This window comes from Aquarana catesbeiana, linkage group LG13 (genome assembly GCF_042186555.1).
Source record: "Aquarana catesbeiana isolate 2022-GZ linkage group LG13, ASM4218655v1, whole genome shotgun sequence".
Lineage (NCBI taxonomy): Eukaryota > Metazoa > Chordata > Amphibia > Anura > Ranidae > Aquarana > Aquarana catesbeiana.
Genome location: NC_133336.1, coordinates 81,631,309 through 81,653,058, shown reverse-complemented (window position 1 = coordinate 81,653,058; position 21,750 = coordinate 81,631,309). Strand labels below are relative to the sequence as shown.

Here is a 21,750-nt window from a genome sequence, read left to right as displayed (position 1 = left end):
CCCCTTTGTCTTCATTGCCGATGAAGCCTTCGCTCTCAGCAAGCACCTCATGAGGCCATTCCCCCAAAGAACACTCACCCCGGAGAGGAGGGTTTTTAATTACCGGCTGGCCAGAGCTAGAAGAGTGGTTGAGAATGCGTTTGGAATTCTGGCCAGCCGGTTCCGCCTGTTTCAAACAGCCATTAATTTGGCGGAATACAAACTTAATTTTATCGTTTTATCGTGCTGCATTCTGCACAACTTTTTAAATAAGCATTCTACAAATTATATAGGCACAGTTGGGCCTGAGGCCGGACAAATAGAAGCCAACCTTACAGGCCTGGATACTGTCCGTACTGGCTTGGCCCCCCAAAGTGCCCGTCAAGTTAGACAGCAATATGTTAATTATTTTATGGGTAGGGGGGCCATTGCAATGGGCCAGGATATATAATTTTTGACAATAAAAAAATTATTGATGAAATCTTGCATTATATTTATTGCTTGCCTTTCTTTTGGGCTGTCTCCTAGGTTATGGTCGAGCAGTTGTAGTGCCAACTGTATTGTAATTTTAAATGTCTAAATAAGCTCCATTGCCACTGTAAACAACTTTTTTACAATTATAACTAAAATGATACTGAGCCTTGAAATAACAAACCACACATTTATTTAATTCCTATAAGGAGATGTTTTTATTAATGGTTGTTATGCATTCAGTTCTGCATTTAGTATAAAATGTTCATAGACAAAAATAGAATGATATCTTAATAATGTAGCAAAATATAATTATATCTAAATATTTATACCTAATCCACAAAAAAAATTTTTGGCTTTTTGATTTTCACAAACAGGCTTTTTTTTTTGTTTTGGGAAAATCAAGTTTTGTTTTGTGTTTTTTTTTTTTTGTTTTTTAAAGCAATTTTTTTGTTTATGTTTTTTTTTTTTTAGCAAGTTATTTTTGTTTTTATTATTTTTTTTTAAGAAAGTTTGTATATTTTTTTTTTTGTTTTTTTAAAATCAAGTGTTTTTTTATTTTTTTTGGTTTTTTAAAATCAAGTTTTTTATTTTTTTTGGTTTTTTAAAATCAAGTTTTTTATTTTTTTTGGTTTTTTAAAATCAAGTTTTTTATTTTTTTTGGTTTTTTAAAATCAAGTTTTTTATTTTTTTGGTTTTTTAAAATCAAGTTTTTTTTTTTTTTTTTTTTTTTTGTGTTTTTTTGAAAATCAATTTTTATTTTTTTGTGGATTTTTGAGGTATTTCCGAGAAACAGCCCTCCTTTTTTACATTAGGTTAAACAGCCATTTATGTTCTGGCAAAAAAAAAAAAGAGAAGGCCCAGAATGGGGTCAGCAAAACAGGAAATGAAGGACATGATTGATGTTTTGGGGTTTAAAAAAGGGCATTTAGATTCGACCCAAAACATCAATCATGTCCTTCATTTCCTGCTGCATACGATCCAGCCGATTCCGCATTTGATCGATCTCCCCATTCCAGGCCATGATTTGAGCAATTAGCCGTTGGGCACTGTCTGTGGTGAAATAGTCAGTTGGACCTAAAGTGGAATGAAAAAAAAATATGTTTAGAAATATGCACACATAAGTTTACCTTACCATAAAGCTGGTGTCTCAAACACTGACCTGGTGGGGTGCCCATGTCGCAAACTTCATGAACATCCTCGGGGGTGGCGCTGTTGCTTGACTCAAGCACAACCAGATCACCTAAAATAGAGTAGAAAAATTACATAAAATAAAAGGCAGCCATGCATAGATTACCGTAAGCTGGTGTGTCAGACACTCACCTGGTGGGGTGCCCATGTCGCCCACCTCTCCTTCCTCCACATCCTCAATGGGACTTGGGCTTATTTCCCAATCATTTTTTGCTTGGGGTGGACTGTCTTCTGGTTGTTGGCTGAGTGATTTTTCCCCTATGTGAAACAAAAAATTATTAATCTAATTAGCACACAGATATTTTAGTACATAGTAATTTTCCAACATTTGTAATGAAGTGGTTTGTGTAGAGTTCCTATTTTACCTCAATATTTAAAATTAGAAAGACATATCGGATAGATAGATATCAATATCTCAAAATATAGTTAATAATCTTTTGATCTCTCTCTATATCTGGAACAAAATCTCAAACTATCTAACTAAATGTAAAGCCAAAAAATTAAGATAACTTCAAATCTTCAAAAAGAATGTTTTACATTTCTATATCTATCTATCTACCTATCTCTATATTTCTCTCTCTCTCTATATATATTTCTCTCTCTCTCTCTCTCTCTCTCTATATATATATCTCTATTTCTATATCTCAATAGATATATATATATATATATATATATATATATATATATATATATATATATCTATCTATCTCTCTCTCTCTCTCTCTCTCTCTCTCTCTCTCTCTCTCTAGTTATATATATATATATATATATATATATAGTTATATATATATATATATATAGTTATATATATATATATATATATATATATATAGTTATATATATATATATATATATATATATATATATATATAGTTATATATATATATATATATATATATATATATATATATATATATAGTTATATATTTATATATATATATATATAGTTATATATATAGTTATATATATGTATATATATATATGTATATATATATATGTATATATATGTATGTGTATATATATATATGTATATGTATATATATGTATGTGTGTATATATATATATATATATATATATATATATATATATATATATATATATATATATATATATATATGTATATATATATATATATATATATGTATATGTATATATATATATATATATATATATATATATATATATATACATGTATATATATGTGTATATGTATATATCTATAGATATGTAACGAGGTTTCTTAAAAGATCGTTTAAAACGATGAAAACAAAAATCGGATAGGAAGGAAAAGCACATGGAGCAATATACAAGGTAATAAACACAAGAGAAAAACACGACAAGTACTTACTTTTTTTAAGAACTTTCCGGATACGTCGGTATTGATCCGGCTCCCTGAGTTTCAGGTCAGACCATCTTTTTCGCAGTTGATCTTTGGAGCGCTGGACCCCAAAAGATGCCTGCAAAGTCTCCACGACCTTCGCCATTATTTTGGCCTTGCGCAAATTTGGCCGTGCGTACGGCCCATAATTGCCATCATAGTCGTCTTTGTGAAGAATGGCCACCATCTCCACCATCTCTTTAAAACTCATATTAGAGGCCTTAAATCTAGGCCTCATAGATTTCGCTGACGTTCCTGCCTCCGGGCTGTCTCCACTACCTGAGGTCGTCAACATTTCAGGTGTCTCCGCCATTCTTTAACTCCACTACGCGCCGTAACAAAAAATGGGCGGAGAACATGAGTTAAAATCGAACGTCAGGGGCGGGCGACGCAGGCGGAGTTTCACACATGCGTAGTGTATAAAGAGCCTTGCGCACGTGTCGTACGTACGTTCTGTGCGTCGAATTAGGGGGCGGAGAACATGAGTTAATTTCGAACGTCAGGGGCGGGCGACGCAGGCGGAGTTTCACACATGCGTAGTGTATAAAGAGCCTTGCGCACGTGTCGTACGTACGTTCTGTGCGTCGAATTAGGGGGCGGAGAACATGAGTTAATTTCGAACGTCAGGGGCGGGCGACGCAGGCGGAGTTTCACACATGCGTAGTGTATAAAGAGGGGCCTTGCGCACGTGTCGTACGTACGTTCTGTGGTAGGTGATAGTGGACCTGGACGTTACAAAACGAAGGTAATTTTAGATATATTTTTTTTTTTTTTGGTTTTTATGGTCATGACTTTGTAGCAAGCGGCCTATATGGCTTGATAGATTGATGAGGCCTACATAGGGAGAAGATGATGAGGGGTTAGCCGAAACCTATAATAAAAGTGTTTTTTGTCTTGTGACTTCATCTTTTCCAGATATAATGAATCCCCTATTTAAGGATCCAGAGTTCCTTACATCTTTTATTTCCAAATATCGAGAGATGAGGAATTTGTGGGAGGTGAAACACCCTCAGTATTATGCTAAGCATGTGAGGAAGTCAACGCTGGAGAGACTTCTGGCCTTTGTCCAGGCGACCATCCCGGAAGCAACAATGGAGACATTGCTCAAGAAAATTGGGGTCTTGAGGAACATGTATAAGAGGGAGCATAAGAAGATCCAGGAATCAAGGAGATCAGGAGCATCAGCAGATGATGTTTATGTACCCAGGCTGTGGTACTACAATCAACTCCGTTTTCTGGATGACCAGAATGAAGCCAGGCCATCACTTTCAACCCTTCCCTCCACCCTTCCCTCCACCCTTCCCTCCACCCCAGCAGAGGCTGATGAGGAGCAAGCTGGGTCTTCCATCCTGGATGAACCAGATATGACCATCTGGAGTCAGGTAAATTATTTTAACAAATATTTACTGTACTAATATTAATGATGTTAACTGGATGTTATAATTGTCTAAAATAATTTGGCACTCAAAATTGGGTATACATATCAATTGACAGTAGTGGCTAAATATGTTTGGCACCTGCTTGAAATAATTAGGGTGTCTGATTAGACTCTTTTATTAAAGAGAAGTATTCACATTGAATTTGCTATTCATGAGAAGCAAACTGTGTGTCATTGATGAACCCCAAAAAATATACTCAAACTATTGTCCTTTTTTTATACACAGGATGAGTCCATCCAGGAGGAATGTGGGGAAAGTGGCAGGCAGGAGGAGACCGGGCCCATGGACAGCCTGGAGGAGGCCGGATTCACCATCATCCTGGAGGAGGCTGGGCCCAGTGTCAGGCAGGAGGTGGCTGCTCCCAGTGAGGTGGCTGCTCCCAGTGAGGTGGCTGGGCCAAGTGAGGTGGCTGGGCCAAGTGAGGTGGCTGGGCCCAGTAGGAGCCTGACCGAATCCCAAGTGCCTCCCCTCCACCTTCCCAAAAAAAGGGCCAGGAAGGGGATGGTCACACAGGACGCATCCCTGCGCCTCATGCAAGAGGCCACCCGTTTTTTAACAAGCCCCCCCGAAGCGGAAGAATCCTATGGCTGCTACTTAGCCAGCAGGCTTCTTCAGATGGATTGGGAGCAGCGCCTCATTTGTGAGCGCCTATTTGGGGAAACAATCCATAAGGGGCTGCAGGGCACGCTAACACAAAACACCCAACTACATGAGGCAGCCCCCCCTCCTCCTCCTCCTCCTCCTCCTCCTCCTCCTCCTCCTCCTGCCACAACTGAAACACCAGAGCCACAGCCTCAAAAGAAGGCTACAGGGAAGGCTGCAGGGCAGCGTGGAGGAAAGGCTGCAGGGAAGAGAAGAAAATGATGACCTGGGTTCAGTCTGGTCTGACAGAAGACGCAGGCTGTTGTAGGACCACAGTCTGGGGACATCTAGATCATCTGCTGGTGCTGTTGATCTCTGGGATTCTTGGACCAGATTGTGCTCCCTCTTATATGGACTCCTCAAGATCCCAATTTTCTGGTACACCGACTTTTTCCAGCGTTGACTTCCTCTTTATTTTATTTTGACCATGAATAAATGGATATTTTTTGAGTTTAGCAAAAGACTTTATGTGTTTTCTTTGAAATCATTGATTTTACACACAATGTTAAATTAACAAGGGGCAACAATCTCATTGAGTTTGAAAAAAAACACACCAAAAATACATTACTAATGTTAATAATGTTCAAGTGGTAAGTCTTGAAAATCAAAAAAATTACGTAACCAAAAACGGTGCTTTGGGTTAACTTTATCTAAAAACTAAAAAATAAACACTATAAAAAAAAAAAATAATAATGGGTTCTTTGTGTTAACTTTACAAACCTAAAAAAAAAAAAAAAAAAAAAAAAAAAAAAGGGGAAAAAGTATTATTAGTATGGAAACATTGTTTTAAAAAGGCATACTATATCATTCATGAGATCAAAGAGAAAAAGAATCCAGAAATCAGTTTGGGAGAACTCTGATTATGAACAGCAAAACACCTTCGTTCTTTAGAGCCTTCGTAAAGAAGAAATAAAATGCGCTGCATTGAACGATCACAGATTTTGCAGCGTGATGAATGTGCTACCTACAATACGAACACTAGTTTTACTAGACCGAGTGCTTCCGTTTAGTTTTTGCTTATGAGCATGCGTCGTTTTTTTGTCCGTCGGACTAGCATACAGACGAGCGGACTTCGGGGTCCGTCGTACTTACGACGTAAAGATTTGAAGCATGCTTCAAATCTAAAGTCCGTCGGATTTTAGGCTAAAAAAGTCCGTTGAAAGTCCGGAGAAGCCCACACACGATCGGATTACCAGCCAGCTTTAGTCCGTCAGCGTCCGTTGGACTTTTGTAGACGAAAAGTCCGACCGTGTGTACGCGGCATAAGAGGGAGTTGGTGTTCTGCCAGGGATCTCTTCACTGGAGTTTGGGCTTAGCTGCTGGCTACCCCAGGTCACTCAATAGATACTGGCAATCTTGGAGGAGGGTTGGTGTTGGGTATCGAGGAACTGGACCATGAGAGAGGCTTGCTGCACTGGGAAGCTGGAAGCAGTTGTAGTGGCTCGATTGTGAGGGTGCAGGTAAATAGCAAGGAATCAGGGGGTTGTGTTGGGCATCACACGCTAGGAGGTAAGCTTCATCGATCAGCAATTAAATCTCATATAAATACTACCAATGGCATTTGAATTTGTGCTGTTTTATGTTGTATTATTGCATGATGTTGTTCTTGAATAATCATCCTGCATTCATGTTTTTCTGATTCAATATGTTTATTGAAAGGTCTTTCCAAAAAGGACACAAATTGTAGGCAAAGAATGACATCAAAGGATAAGGCCTACAACAGAGGTGGAACATAGCAATAAAAATATAAAAAGGATCCAAGTGGTATACCAGTCATCTTCAACACAAATGGTTGCCATATAAAATATAAGTTCGACATAAAGATAAAAAAATATTATAAAAGCATACAAAAATCCTACCTAATATGGGAACCTGTACTTCCCCACCACCCACTGACTAGCGGGCATGGGTCGTGGGTATACAAAGTGATCTACAAAGAGTGTTATCAAAATAACTAATTGAAAACGAAGTGCAAATAGAAGAAGAGGACTGAAAAGGAAAAAAAGAAAGGGGGGAGGAAGTAGAAAGGGGAAGAAGAGACAAGGAATGGAAAACGAACAAGAAAGGGGGAAAAGAATGCCCGCCTCCTCTGCCCACAGTCCTCAGTCAGGTCGAAGTTGGAGATACTTAATCCAAGGATCCCAAACATGATCAAACTTAGCAGTTTTATCCTTCAAAACCAATTTTTGCCGCAAGAAACATGGAGTGGATTAAAGTCTGAATATGTTTGGGAGCGTTGGCAACAGACTCATTAAGAAGAGCCACTTTGGTGTTTTTAACTATATTCAACATTGTTGCAGAATAGATTAGGGAATTAACTCTTATCTGAAAACCGGCGCACCTTGGTACAGGTCCACCGTGTGTCAAACATCGTACCAGGTTGACCACATCTCCAAAAACACAGAAAGGAGGCCCTTTGGTACATTTTCAAGAGGTATTCTGGCAGCAGGTACCATCTAGAGAGTATCTTATACAGCACCCTCCCTCCGCCAGGGCTTTATTCATGATACCCTTATATGTGCATTCATGTTTTTACTTAAAACTGAACTTCAGGCAAACAGCTAAGTACACAGATGAAATACATGTGAAAAGTTTACCTGCCAAAGGATTTGTACTTTTTGTTTCTATCCAGTCTTACAGAGACCATTTTCACTAAGGGCAGGTTAATCCATCTCACTTTACTTCCTGGAAGTCTGGCTGGAACTCTGTGTTGTGCCTGTACGCATAAATTAATAATTAAAGTAAATATTACTTTTTTGGAGTGAAGATTCTCAATTACTTTAGAAAATCAGCCTACGAAAGGAAAGCTGCAGGAAAATAAATGGCCAAGGGATATGTGCATATTTTTGCAGCTCCTTCACAAGGGAAAAGTGAAGGTTGTCATCCTTAACAGCCTTATAGGCCACACAATTTTGTATATCTTTAAAACTTTTGTAGTGGCATGTGTGCTAAAATCTTATTTAGAGCTACCCAGGTTCCCACTAGTGCAACAACAGCCAGGCATACAGCAATTTTCACTCCTGTAGCCAAATAACAGTCTAATGCCCCGTACACACGGTCAGACTTTGTTCGGACATTCCGACAACAAAATCCTAGGATTTTTTCCGACGGATGTTGGCTCAAACTTGTCTTGCATACACACGGTCACACAAAGTTGTCGGAAAATCCGATCATTCTAAACGTGGTGACGTAAAACACGTACCTCGGGACTATAAACGGGGCAGTGGCCAATAGCTTTCATCCCTTTATTTATTCTGAGCATGCGTGGCACTTTGTCCATCGGATTTGTGTACACATGATCGGAATTTCCGACAGTGGATATTGTTGTCGGAAAATTTTATATCCTGCTCTCAAACTTTGTGGGTCGGAAAATCCGATGGAAAATGTGTGATGGAGCCTACACACGGTCGAAATTTCCGACAACAAGGTCCTATCACACATTTTCCGTCAGAGAATCCGACCGTGTGTACGGGGCATTAGGGCTGCCTTTTAAAAATAAAAAAGTTTATTGCAGATTAACTTGGATGGGGTTTAGGGAGCTGTAATATACTCCAGAACACCAAACAGGAATGTGAGGACACTCTTCCCTTGGCAGCAGCTTCTTAACACAGACCCCCAGCAATGTCACATGAAGTGGGCAGCACTGGTACAACATTAGCAATGTTCCAGGCCAAACAAGCCTTAAATTCAGTGTAACTGTCAGGGCTGGGCTCAGCCCTTCCTTCCTCTGAGCTGGCTTCTCAGCTGTCTGTTAATTGCCAGCTCCCATCTCTCTCCACAGTTACTCACCTGTAGATGATATCCTGCTCGTCAGTCCTGCCTACTTAATCTGTCCAGCCCAGATGATCTCTGGCTTCACCTTGGTCAACATCACAGAGACAGATCTTCTGCGTTACTGTTAAAGACTTGCTTGACTGACATTCCTTCTGGTTCCAGATCCTGCTTGCTGTTCCACTACGCTGATCTCTGACTTTCTGGCTTGTCTTACTATCCGCTCCGGTTACCGAACTTTGGCTATGTTTTGACTACGTTTGTTCTATTTACTTTTATTATTAAACAAGTGTGATTTAACGGTACTTCTGTCTCAGTCTGATTCACGGTTTCTGACAGTAACAAGGGGTTAACAGCAGTAACAGTCACTGAGATCCTTCTCCCTTAGGTCTGTACTTACAGTATCCCCAGGGCTTGGGTTTCTCCCTTAGACTCAAGCAGGCAGACTGCGCTGTAAATATCAGATCCTCAGTGGCACCCCTCTTCTGGCTCCCAAAGGACTTGTAGCTGGATAGGCCCCCCAGGTAAACACAGCTGGGACCTTGATGAAATAGGTAGAACCCTCAGGAGGACGACCAGGAAGGGCTGGTAGCCTTTCTGGCTGGGAACCTCTCCTCCTGCAGAAGAACCTTGCTCACTGCGTGTTGACTGCGGGTGCGATGCAAATTCCTATGGTGCAGTGCGAATCTTATCTTCATAGGCTTCAACTGAACTTTCAGTAAACTCGCAGCACACAGTTCACATCTCTAAATTGTTCACTGTCTGCCTGCTGAAATTTGCGGTAAAATCGCAGTAAATTTGCAGCTGTCTACCTCAAAACGCAAGGCAAATTCACACCTCACACAGGACAAAAAAATGTATCAAATTTGCAGTACATCGCATCGCAGTAGTGTGAACCTAGGCTAAAGGTTGCTTGGGCTGTTGTTATCGTACTTGGAATGGGATTGTGGGATGTCCAGCTTAGAGGATGTTCAATGCTCGGGGCAAAATTTTCTTGGATCATAGCATATCAGAGGTACACAATTCCACAAAGCATTATTAGCAAATTATGTAAATGTTGCCATTCTACTCAAACTTTTGATGCTTTATTTAAAGTATTAATTTAATTATAATACCCAGAGAATACTGAGGTTTAAATGAAACTATATAACATGCATGCATATTCGTTATTGACATAGTGTAGACAGTACTGGTATAAATAGAGAGATATTGTATTTTTAAGATTATGGAGCTATATGTTATTAGAGTTAATTGAGCAATTACGATAATCATGATTGAAGAAGCATCAGTAATATATCTGAACAATCCTGTTGTAGTTTGGTATTACATTTTTGCATGGGAGAATTTAGATTACAGTAACTACATTTTAAAAGTGAATTCTTTAGATATAATTTATAATTAAAAAGAATGCATCCATGTTATTGATGTTAGGAAATTAAGAGAGTTACTGATATTATTGATTTTTTCCACACTAAATGGAGTATGGCTTTGTGACTATGGGAAAGAACAGTGAGAACCGTATCTTAATTTGAAAAACAATTGCTTTGAAAAAGACTCTTCATATGATTTATTTTCATATTTACAGGGCTAGTGAAAAAAACACTAGGAATTCCTTGTATTTTTTAAAACTGAAAGCAACACTAAACTCAAATTTTTATGAAATTAAACAAAAGCAATATGTTTAAATCTAATGCCGCGTACACACAAGCGGAATTTCCGACAGAAAGAGTCCGATGGGAGCTTTTCATCATAGACCGTCTGTATGCACCCTTGGACTTTTTCCGTCGAAAATTCAGACGGACTTAGATAGAGAAGATGTTCTATATTTTTTGGACGGAACAAATTACTATCGGAAAAAACGCTCGTCTGTATGCTGTTCCGACGCACCAAAAACGACGCATGCTCTGAAGCAAGTACGAGACGATAGCTATTGGCTACTGGCTATTGAACTTCTGTTTTCTAGTCCCGTCATACGTGTTGTATGTCACCGTGTTCTGGACGGTCGGAATTTGCTGTGACTGTGTGTATGCAAGACAGCTTGAGCGGAATTCCATCGGAACTCCGTCGGAAAAACCTTCAGAGTTTATTCCGATGGCAAAACCGGTCGTGTGTACAGGGCATAAGGAGTGTGTACCTTTCTATCTTTCCCTTCCTTTGTTTCATCTCTCAAATGCAAGCTTTTTTCTACTATTATCGGACTTTGTGTTCTGGGGTAGCTACATTTGTTCTCCATACCCCCTTTACATGCACAGGAAAGGATGTTTTCTCTATTCCAAGTCTAATTTCAAATGAACTGTACACAATATGATAAATTATGAATTCCTGTATAAAGCTGGGATCTTTGAGTCCTTCATTTCCCATAAGCGACATCTGTAAGTGGTGAAATTTATTTTAAAAGGCAACTATTTTATTATTATTTATTTTTATTTCCAACTATTTCTTCCTTCCCTGCACATTATAAAATAGTGATATATGTACATAAAAAATACGTTATGTGTTCTAGGTCTTACTAGCAATACAACAACGTTTTAAAATGGGGAGTTGTTGAAATTTTTGACTCTACCCAGCTAACCCTCTTACATCATTTCAATGAAATATAATCCAATATGTGAATTACCCACACTCAGCTCTTCAAAAGCATGGAAAATTACATAGGAACCTAGCTGAATTAAGTCCAGTTAACCCACCTTGAATAAACAAACTTTCTTAGAACATTCCTTTCCTAAAAATTTTTATTAGAAATTCTACCCATCTTTGGCCAGTTTAAGAATGAAGATGGAGAGGTCACAAAAGGCTGTACTCCATTCCTGCATATTTGTTGTAGATCAGTGATTCACTAGGCAGAGAAGCCAGGACAAGAATGAGAGCCTCAAGAGCTTGCATATGCCTTAGTTCCTTATCTTATACTAAGAACCATTCAGCTGCTATTTAGGACTTATGCATTTAGCGTTGATAAACCATTTTCATTTGCCTAATGACCACTGATTCATGTAAAGAGCTCAGTGTAGAATCATAGATTCCAAAAAGTTTCACATTTAAATGATGTGCTTTCATATATATTTATTAAAGATTTGTTGACTCTTTGCTGCCAATTTAAATTTTTCTCAACTAGGATTTGTTGTTTGTTATTATAGTCAATGTTGCTTGGATCTGGACTTTCCTGTTAAATCACCATCAGATTAATTAGAGTGTAATGTTACTAGTATTGCTTTTTGTTTGACATCTGTCATTTCTTTCATGTATTTTATTGTCTTATTGCATATTGAGTATCATAACCATATGAAGACTTTAGGCATATGACTCACAGCCTAAAAAACAAATTAAAAAATAACCTTAGGTGTATGCTGCATTACCTGTTCCTCTATGAAAAACAAAGTTTCGGAACAACTTTTGAACAGTTTGCAGAAGCTTCACATAGAAATAGGATGTGGAATTCCCTTTCACAGGCGGTGGTCTCAGCGGGGGGCATCGATAGTTTCAAGAAACTATTAGATAAACACCTGAATGACCACAACATACAGGGATATACAAGGTAATACTGACATATAATCACACAGGTTGGTTGGACTTGATGGACTTCTGTCTTTTTTCAACCTCACCTACTATGTAAGTATGTAACTATATATATATGATGTTCAGTAACATCCTTAGTGTTACATGGTACACTGTTTCATTAAATTTGAATTTTGTCCAGAATCTATCTACTCTTCAAACTGTCCCTTTCCCCCTCTTAACACATATTCTGACTAACCTGTTAAAGAAAGATCTCCATACTTATCTATTTTCAAGCCACTCCTGTGATCTCCCATGTGTCAAGCAGGCTGGCTGCAGGGGAGAGGAGAGAGTGCTCCAAGAACAACTGGTAATGCCTAGGAGCGCAACGTCACCCATAGGTTCCAATGGCTTATCTGTTGTCAGCGCTCCCTCTTCTCCCCTGCAACTGTGCTGGCTGACACACTGTGAAAATAGGTAAGTAAATACATCTTCCTTACACAGGTTAGTTAGCATAAGTGTTAGGAGGGGGAGGGAACATTTTTAACACTAATTAGGGTTTCCCTGGAACTCCACTTTAAGAGGAACTATACCCACCTTTTCTTTACATCCAAAGATGTCACCATATTAGCCTCTATTTAAATCTCAAGTTGACATGGTGCTGCACATGTGACCCTTGTTTCATAAAGCAGTTTGAGGTCTTACAAAGTATGGTTGGCAACAGATAAAAGGACATTGAGAAATGTGACAACAGCATGCCTGAATGTAACTGTTTGGTAAACGGTTAAAAACAACGGGTTTAGTTCTGCTTTAATGTATAGATTAAAAGGGAAAAACTTTGATCTGCATATTGTCAGTCATAGCAATCTTTTTTAATTAAAATTAATTTAAAAAGGTACGACCTTCATATGTGTTGGCTTCTGCGTACAAACATGAGGGGATGGGGGCGCTTTCAATTTTTTTTATTTTTTATTTCTTTTTTTACACTGTCCCTTTAAAAAATTTGTTATCACTTTTATTCCTATCACAAGAAATGTAAACATCCCTTGTGATAGAAAGAAGACATGACAGGTCCTCTTTATGGAGACATCTGGGGTCTATAATCCTATAATATCCTCTACTCTGGAAAACATTAGATAAAAAAAAACAAAAAACATCGATCTCTGCTTTCTAGTAAAAAAAAAAAAATGGTAGTGTTTACATCTGCCAGAAGTGACGTCATGGCGTTGCTTCCGGCCTCCCAGGATCATAGTATGGTTCCTGGCCAGCTCTGTGGTAACCCTGCGCTGCCACTGGATTAGATCTCGGGCTCTCAAATCACACAGTAAAGCCCAGAGATGCGCAGATGTGCTGAGGGAGGGGGACGTCTCCTCCTGCTGCCTGTAACAGCAATCCAGCGGTGAATCAGACGATAGGATGGATTTTACACTGAAGGGAATTGCTGGCTGAAAAGTAGCTGCAGGCATTATCCAGACATCGCCACTTCAAGGCCATGACATCATATGGCATCATGTGGGCAGGAATAGTCAGGAACTGCATAGCAACCATCAACCGTTACAAAATTAAAGACCTTAGTTAGAAGTATGTAATGTACAATATAGTTTATATAGTGAAGGAGCTTGTTATAAAGTTCATACATGGTTATTTTTTTAATTTGTTCAGCCAGCAGCAGATTCCTCCATCTACACAAATTAGGTGGATTGAGGAATCTCGCCATTGGGACATTGTATTCTGACAGCGGCAATAGACACTGTCAGAATACACTGATCAGTAACTGTAACTGATTGGCTGCAGCTGCTGATCAATGAGGACTTCTCCAACATGTTCTTTCAACAGCAGTCGATCAAACAACTGACTTCTGCCTGACAAGGTCAACCACATGCCAATCGAAACTGAGGCAGTCTCTGCTGAACTGTCTTAATTTTGTTCAGTGTCTGGCAAGCTTACCACACAGTGATGTGGTCAGTGCCAAGTTTAGTAGCACATGATACACACAGTACAGGAGTCAGGAACACAATCCCCCCCACATTCTATTCCTAGCACAGATCCCCCCCCCCCGCCTAAAATCTATCCTCTAACACAAATCCTCTCCCCCTAAATCCCCCCTTCTAGCCCTAATCTTGTCCTTGCCAAACCCCACCACTAGGACAAATCTCCCCTCCTAGTACTGCCACCCCCCTCCCATCCCCAACCCAAATTCCAAATTCACCCCCCCAGCACAAATCCTCTCACTCCGCAAACCATTCCCCCCAGCACAAGTTCTCTCACCTCCAAATGCCACCACAAATATTCTACTCAATTCCCCCACAGCTCAAATTCTCTCCTCCACAAATCCCCCCTACCTAGCACAATCCTCACCCCCAGAACAAATCCCCCCCCAAAGTCCTTCCCTCAGGACTTAATCCTCTCCCTGGCCAAATCTCCTAAGTAACACAGAAAGTTCAGAAGTCAGGATTAAAGTGGTTTTAGAAGTTTTTTAACCCTAATGTATTCTATGCATTGGGGTAAAAAAAAACCTTCTGCATGCAGCTCCACCACAGCCCCCGTAAATAATTACCTGAGCCTAATCTTGATCCAGGATGTGCAAGAGAGCAGCATCTCTCTTGGCTCTCTCTCCTCGTTGGACAGAGGCGCAGCAGTGGGAGTCATTGGCTCCTGATACTGTCAGTCAGAGCCAGTGAGGAAATAGCGGGGGAGGGGCTGAGCCATTCTCTGTGTGTCAATGGCAACACACAACTAGCTTGGGATCGAGCAAGTGCCCCCATAACAAGCAGCTTGCTATGGGGCCACTTGGCAGGGGGGAAGAAGCCAGGAACGGGGGGACCCGAGAAAAGGCCATTGTACATAGCTGGTAAGTATAACAAGTTTGTAATTTTTTTAAAAATAGACATTTTGCCTTTACAATCAGGGTTAAGTAACACGCACAGTTCAGGGATCAGGATTAAGTAACAAACAGAGTTTAGTGATCAGGTCAGGAGCAAGTAACTCACAGGTTGTGCATGGTGTCCCCTATGTTCAGAATACACCTTCTGTTTCCTAGTCATCCCTGATATCATCGAGTAATAATTGCTGTGTGCAGGTGCTATTTTGGATTGACAATTGATTTGGAGCCTGCACACTACATTGCACTACGGTGCCTGGCTCCCAGGAACACCTCTATCCCAGTGACAGACCCCAAAAAATAGTATATATACTGTATATAGGAAATTGTGAAGAATGGTAACCATAGACAATGCCCCCTCTTTCACCACCTCCTCCACTTCATAACAAACATTCGGAGGAGGGGGATCCTGTCACTCATCTGCCTTTTTCACTCACAGAACATTTTGCATTCCAAGAGAATCAAAACAAAAAGCCTGTCCTTTCTTGTAAAAAACAAAAAGCCTGTCAGAGTCAGAGCAAGAAATATTCATGCTGTGGCTGCATTATAAAGAAAATGAACCGTATATGTTGAATGATGCAACTTTAATGTATGCAGCTTATTTAGGCTGAAGGTTCAATGGGGTATTAATAAGAAAAAGTGCAATAACCCAGATTACCTATAGTAAGCATTAAATATTGTTGTTCTTTGCATGGCCTAATCACTGCCTAATTAAATGAACCTGAGAGCTACACTGTAAGCCCTCATGCACACAGGCTGCTAAAATAACGTTATGAAAACGCCAGTATTTTAGCAGTGACTTTTTTCAGCTTTTTTCAGCTTTTTTCAGCGTTTTTGTAATAGCGTTTTTGAGCGTTTTTCCGCGTTAGCGTTTTTGAGCGTCTTTTTTTTTCAAATTTTTTTTTTTTTTTTTTTTTTTTTCAATGGATCAAAAACGCTAAAAAACGTTGGTGAATGACGTTTTTGAGCGTTTTTGAGCGTTTTTCAGCGTTAGAGCGTTTTTACAGCTGAAAAACGTCTCTCAGAACCCACTGGTCCTGGGTTTTTTTTACAGCTTAAAAACGCCTATGCCACTTGCAGCTCAAAAACGCCTAGGTGGGCATGAAGCCATAAACTAACATAGACAGGCCTTTTTAAGCTGCAAAAAAAGCTCAAAAAAGCAGCTGTAAAAACGTCCGTGTGCATGAGGACTTAAAGCTAACATATCCACTTTACACTATGTGTGCCAGTGTGTGGGCAAGCACATGTGTAAGTGTATATGTACTGTATAGTGTAGCTACCTGATGACATGACCGGAGACTTGGACTTTTTCATTTATGGTTAGACATTCTGCCTGTAACCCCTTTGTACAGCATTTATGAATACAGTAATACTTTACAAATAAAAGCTAAGAGGGTAAAAGAAAAACACTAATAACATCAGACTGAACCCAGGCCAAGCAATCCAACATTTTCAAATAAATGTCTCTATAAGATAGGATGGTATCAAGCGCCATTCAGAAATCTTTAAAGATAACATTTGATTAATATTAATAAGCATGCTATAAAGAAAAGCTATACCACAGATGTAACCTGAAACATTTATAAATAAATATCTGGGTATGTTTTATTTATCTTGTATAGAGCTTAGATTTAATAAAAAAAAACCAAAACACTACCATGGTCTTAAAAGTGGATGACGCTCACATATACCCAGTGAAGTGAACAGCCTCAGATGATACACAGAGATGAAACAAATCTCCTTACATAAGTTTTACATGTACATTTGCTGTCTTCAGCTTACTATATTTTTTAGAATTCTTACATCTTGGTCAAATTTTTACTTCCTCGTTTAGCAGTAGGAGTGGATTCTTGACATATACTGTGTGACAGCTAATTGGAGGAAAGGCACACACCCTCACTCCACATAGGCAGAGGAACAAAGATACTTTCTGAGCTGTGCTGCGGCAAGACAAACTCTCTGCTAATCTATTTATAGCACCCACCTTGACACAAATTTCAGGCTGTTTTTTTCTTCTGTGTCGGAGAACTTGTCAGAAGTTATCATGCTGATAACAGAGGAACAAGACAGCAGAAGGACTTTGGAGATAAATAAACATTACAGATATATGTCTAGGTCAAATTTCATGAATCGGGTTTACATCCACTTTAAGACATTTAAAATGTGTATTCTTGGCTGAGAACTATAGATTTTAGGGTCCTACTGCAGTATATAACACAGGTTCCAGCAAGTATGTGGTACTAGTTTGTTATATATAATGCTTTCTGATACCTTAATTATTTGTAGACACACACAGACCTTAAAATGTACAGCATGTCAGTGCAAATTGAAAATCATAAAACATATTTAGCTCATCTCTGTAGTACAGGCATATTTTTCAATGTTACATTTCTTTAAAAACACTGCAAGTACAAAAAAAATACTTGTTGATCTATCACAAGCCCAGTGTACCCAAACTTACTGTTTTTGATGACAGAATGGTCCTTCTACTACAATCACTGTTGTCAACCCAGCCTGCTGGACTACAGAACTCCAACAATCCTCATCCCTCTCTGTCCCTCTGCACATGCATACATTTATTTATTTCCCAACAAAGCAATGCTGCTGCCTTGACACAGAAGAGCCTATGTGTAAAGAGCAGAAGATGTGGGTGTATGATGGGCAACAGTGAGGGTATTGGAAAGGGGCCTAAACAAATTTTCTGCATAGGCAGGGATCCCTGCAGCTTGTGAGCCCCACTGTATAGACATCGTTCATATTTGATCATTAGGATGTACTTTTTTCTGCGATCTGCTAAGTCTTACACATCTGGAACTTCAAAAGAAAAAGTGAATGAAAATATAGCCACATCTTCACCCATCCCTCCATATCTCCTCCACCTTTTCTACTGAAACCCATTCCCACTCTCTAGTCAACTTTCATCCTGTTTTCCATTTTTTTTTCAGAAAGCAAATATCTGCAATGATGAATTGCCAATGTACACTATTATAACACTATACAGTAGTATGATGTAACATATGCATCACCTTTATTGTATGTATACTGTAAATCTTCACTGCTTTTACACTGTACACTATAAACCCCAACAAATTTACCTGTTACTAAAAATATTAAACAAGAAAATATTGAACAAGAAAGTATAGCCATGTGGTTTTTTTTTCCTTTTTACTGAGAATAGCTTTACTTACACAATAGAATGGTATGCTGTGTCAATATAGTTATGTCATCATATCAATGTAAAATTGGCCATAGACTTACATACGATATTGTTATGGGAAAATACTAATTCTTTATGTGAAACTGTTGTGGACTCTTACCCTGACATAGATCCTTATTATCTGTTGGGCCATGCTGTCCACTTGTGCTGATGTATGACTCACTTATGTTTTGTGTTTTTCTTTTTTTCTTTTTTGTGTTGTTACTGGACACATGTCATACTTATACTATGTTGAACATTTAAATATAAAGAATTTTCAAGAAAAAAAATGGCCATAGCACGATCTGCCATCTCCTTTAGCAAAGCTCCAGGCGGGAACAGGAATCGGGTTGAAGGAATACTGTTTACTTATGCAGGAGGGAGGCACAGCACACATACTTATCCTGCTATGTAGTTTCCCCCAAACTGATGATTGCAGATGCCACAAAAAAGTTAGACTTTTGCATGATCTGTTAAAAATAGTTGGATTGGGCAACTGCCATTATTTCGAGTACCTTTATTCACATATGGACTTTCTAATCTACTGTCATTAAACTCTTGAAAAAAGTAGACAATAAAAACAGAGGGTTTCAAAATGGAGTAACTTGTTTTGTGTAATCAAAATGGGTAATATCTAAAAAAACAAAATGTTGTACTTATTTTTCATACTTGGTAGTCCATGAAGTGGTAACTCCTTGTTTTATAATTACAGATTGAAGATATTATCACCAGAATGCAAGATGATAAAGCTGGTGGGGTACCTATTCGAACAGTTAAAAGCTTCCTGTCGAAAATTCCAAGTGTGGTTACAGGTAAAGACATTTCCTTTGCCTTCCTTTGATGTATCCATTTTTTCTAGAACACAGAAGGAACATGCAAGTTAAATCAGGTGAATATTTCCAGCAATGTTGTGGCATTTGAAAACCTCATGCTGACTGGAAAGATAAACAAATTGGCAGAGCATTCCTCGCAAAGAGGTATAAGCAGTTCAGAATTAATATAATTCTATCATAAACATTTTAAATCGGAACTTGAGGCAAATATATAAAATACGCCAGTTAATCTAGTTATGTATTCATTGAAGCATCATGCAGTGTATATTTGAATGCAGCAATGAAAGTACTTGAATTTGACTTGCACAAGCCTCTTATAATTCCCTGTACAGCATCATTCAGACCTGAAGGGAAAGGGGCGGCACTTGGTGCAGGTCAGGTGTGCTACATGTACATGTACTGTATTTCTAACTAACAGGGTGACAGAAGGAGAGGGAGCAGAGGCATGACTACTATGTATTGTGCTGGTTTTCAATCACAGGCTTCCAATCACAAGTTAAACCTTTTACCTCTGCTGTAATGCATATTGTATATTAAAGTGGTTGTTAAAGCGGAGGTCCAGCTGGACCCATGTTTATTAAAAGTCAGCAGCTACAAAACGTGTAGCTGCTGACTTTTAATAAACAGACACTCACCTGTCCCACAATCCAGCAATGTGGCTGCCCAAAGCCTTCATTCTCTCCCCCGTTCTCTCCCCCGTCTGTCCGCGGCACCGGCATTGCAAGTGTGGGCACCCGGCTGTTGAGGCTGCATAGATGAGCACTGGTGAGGCTGCATAGAAGGGCACTGTTGAGGCTGCATTGCTGGGCATTGGTGAGGCTGCATAGATGGGCACTGGTAAGGCTGCATAGATGAGCACAGGTGAGGCTGCATAGATGGGCACTGATCACACTTCATTGCTGATCACTGGTCAAGCTGCATAGATGGGCACTGGTGAGGCTGCATAGATGAGCACAGGTGAGGCTACATAGATGGGCAGAGATCAGGCTGCATTGCTGGGCACTGGTGAGGCTGCATTGCTGGACACTGGTGAGGCTGCATAGATGGGCACTGGTGAGGCTGCATAGATGAGCACTGGTGAGGCTGCATAGATGGACACTAGTGAGGCTGCATTGCTGGACACTGGTGAGGCTGCATAGATGGGCACTGGTGAGGCTACATAGATGGGCACTGATCAGGCTGCATTGCTGGGCACTGGTGAGGCTGCATTGTTGGACACTGGTGAGGCTGCATAGATGGGCACTGGTGAGGCTGCATAGATGAGCACATGTGAGGCTACATAGATGGGCACTGATCAGGCTGCATTGCTGGGCACTGGTCAGGCTGCATTGCTGGACACTGGTGAGGCTGCATAGATGAACACTGGTGAGGCTGCATAGATGGACACTAGTGAGGCTGTGTTGCTGGGCACTGGTCAGGCTGCACAGATGGGCACTGGTCAGGCTGCATAGATGGGAACTGGTGAGGTTGCATAGATGGGCACTTTTGAGGCTGCATAGAGGGGCACTGGTCAGGATGCATTAATGGGCACTGGTCAGGCTGCATAGATGGGCACTGGTGAGGCTGCATAGATGGGCACTGGTGAGGCTGCATTGCTGGGCACTGGTTAAGCTGCATAGATGGGCACAGCTGAGCCCTGCATTCTTTATGTAGTGCACTCCTGAGCCCTGCATTCTTTATGTAGCACGCTCCTGAGTCACATCTCAAAAAATTCTAAGAAGTATCTTTTTTAATCTCATGGACAAAATGTAAGAAATAATGTATATATCATACAATCATTCCATAAACACATACAACATACACTGCATATATAATTTGAGGAAAGTATGCTTATAAAAGATTTTACCATTTGCGAATAAAAAAAAATGTCCCCGGATTTCATTTATAAAATCTGGTCACCTTACTCTGAGGTCATCGAACAATGTTGCTGGCTTCACTGGCACTGGTGAGTTTAATGATCAGGACACTGTTGGTGGCTTATACTGACTCTGGGGACATTGTGCTGGTGTGGCTAGCAATCAGGACAGTGTTCCTGGATTAGACTGGCTCTGCTGACACTGTACTGTGGCTAGTGTCCAGGAACTTGTTGCTGGCTTACACTGACTCTTGTTAAATTGTACTTGTGTAATCACTGTTGCTGTCTACACTGGTCTGGTGACACTGACACCAGTGCAGCTAGTAATCAGGAGCACTGTTACTGGCTGCACTGGCTCTGGTGACAATGTGCTAGTGTGGTGGCGATCAGGAACACTGTTACTAGATGCACTGGTCTTTGGACACTGGCACTGGTTTGAGGGCAATAAGGAACACTGTTGCTAGCTTACACAGGTCTGATGACTCTGGCACTGGTGTGAATAGGGATCAGGGACACCGTTGCGTACACTCATCTGGTGGCGATCAGGAACATTCAGGACCGTTTTTAGGGCAGGGCAAAAGGGGCAGCTGCCCTGGGCCCCATCATTGTTGTGGGGCCCAAA

The 21,750-nt window shown here is 39.9% G+C and overlaps 1 protein-coding gene across 2 annotated transcripts in view; it reads left to right on the top strand.

Moving 5' to 3' along the window:
• The window catches only part of RGS6 (regulator of G protein signaling 6), a 905,069-nt gene that overhangs the window by 389,977 nt on the left and 493,342 nt on the right, over positions 1 to 21,750 (top strand). For both annotated transcript variants that reach the window (XM_073609698.1, XM_073609699.1), the window contains exon 3: positions 19,153 to 19,252. In XM_073609698.1, coding sequence (XP_073465799.1) covers positions 19,153 to 19,252 — 100 coding nt within the window. The remainder of the gene's footprint in view (positions 1 to 19,152; positions 19,253 to 21,750) is intronic.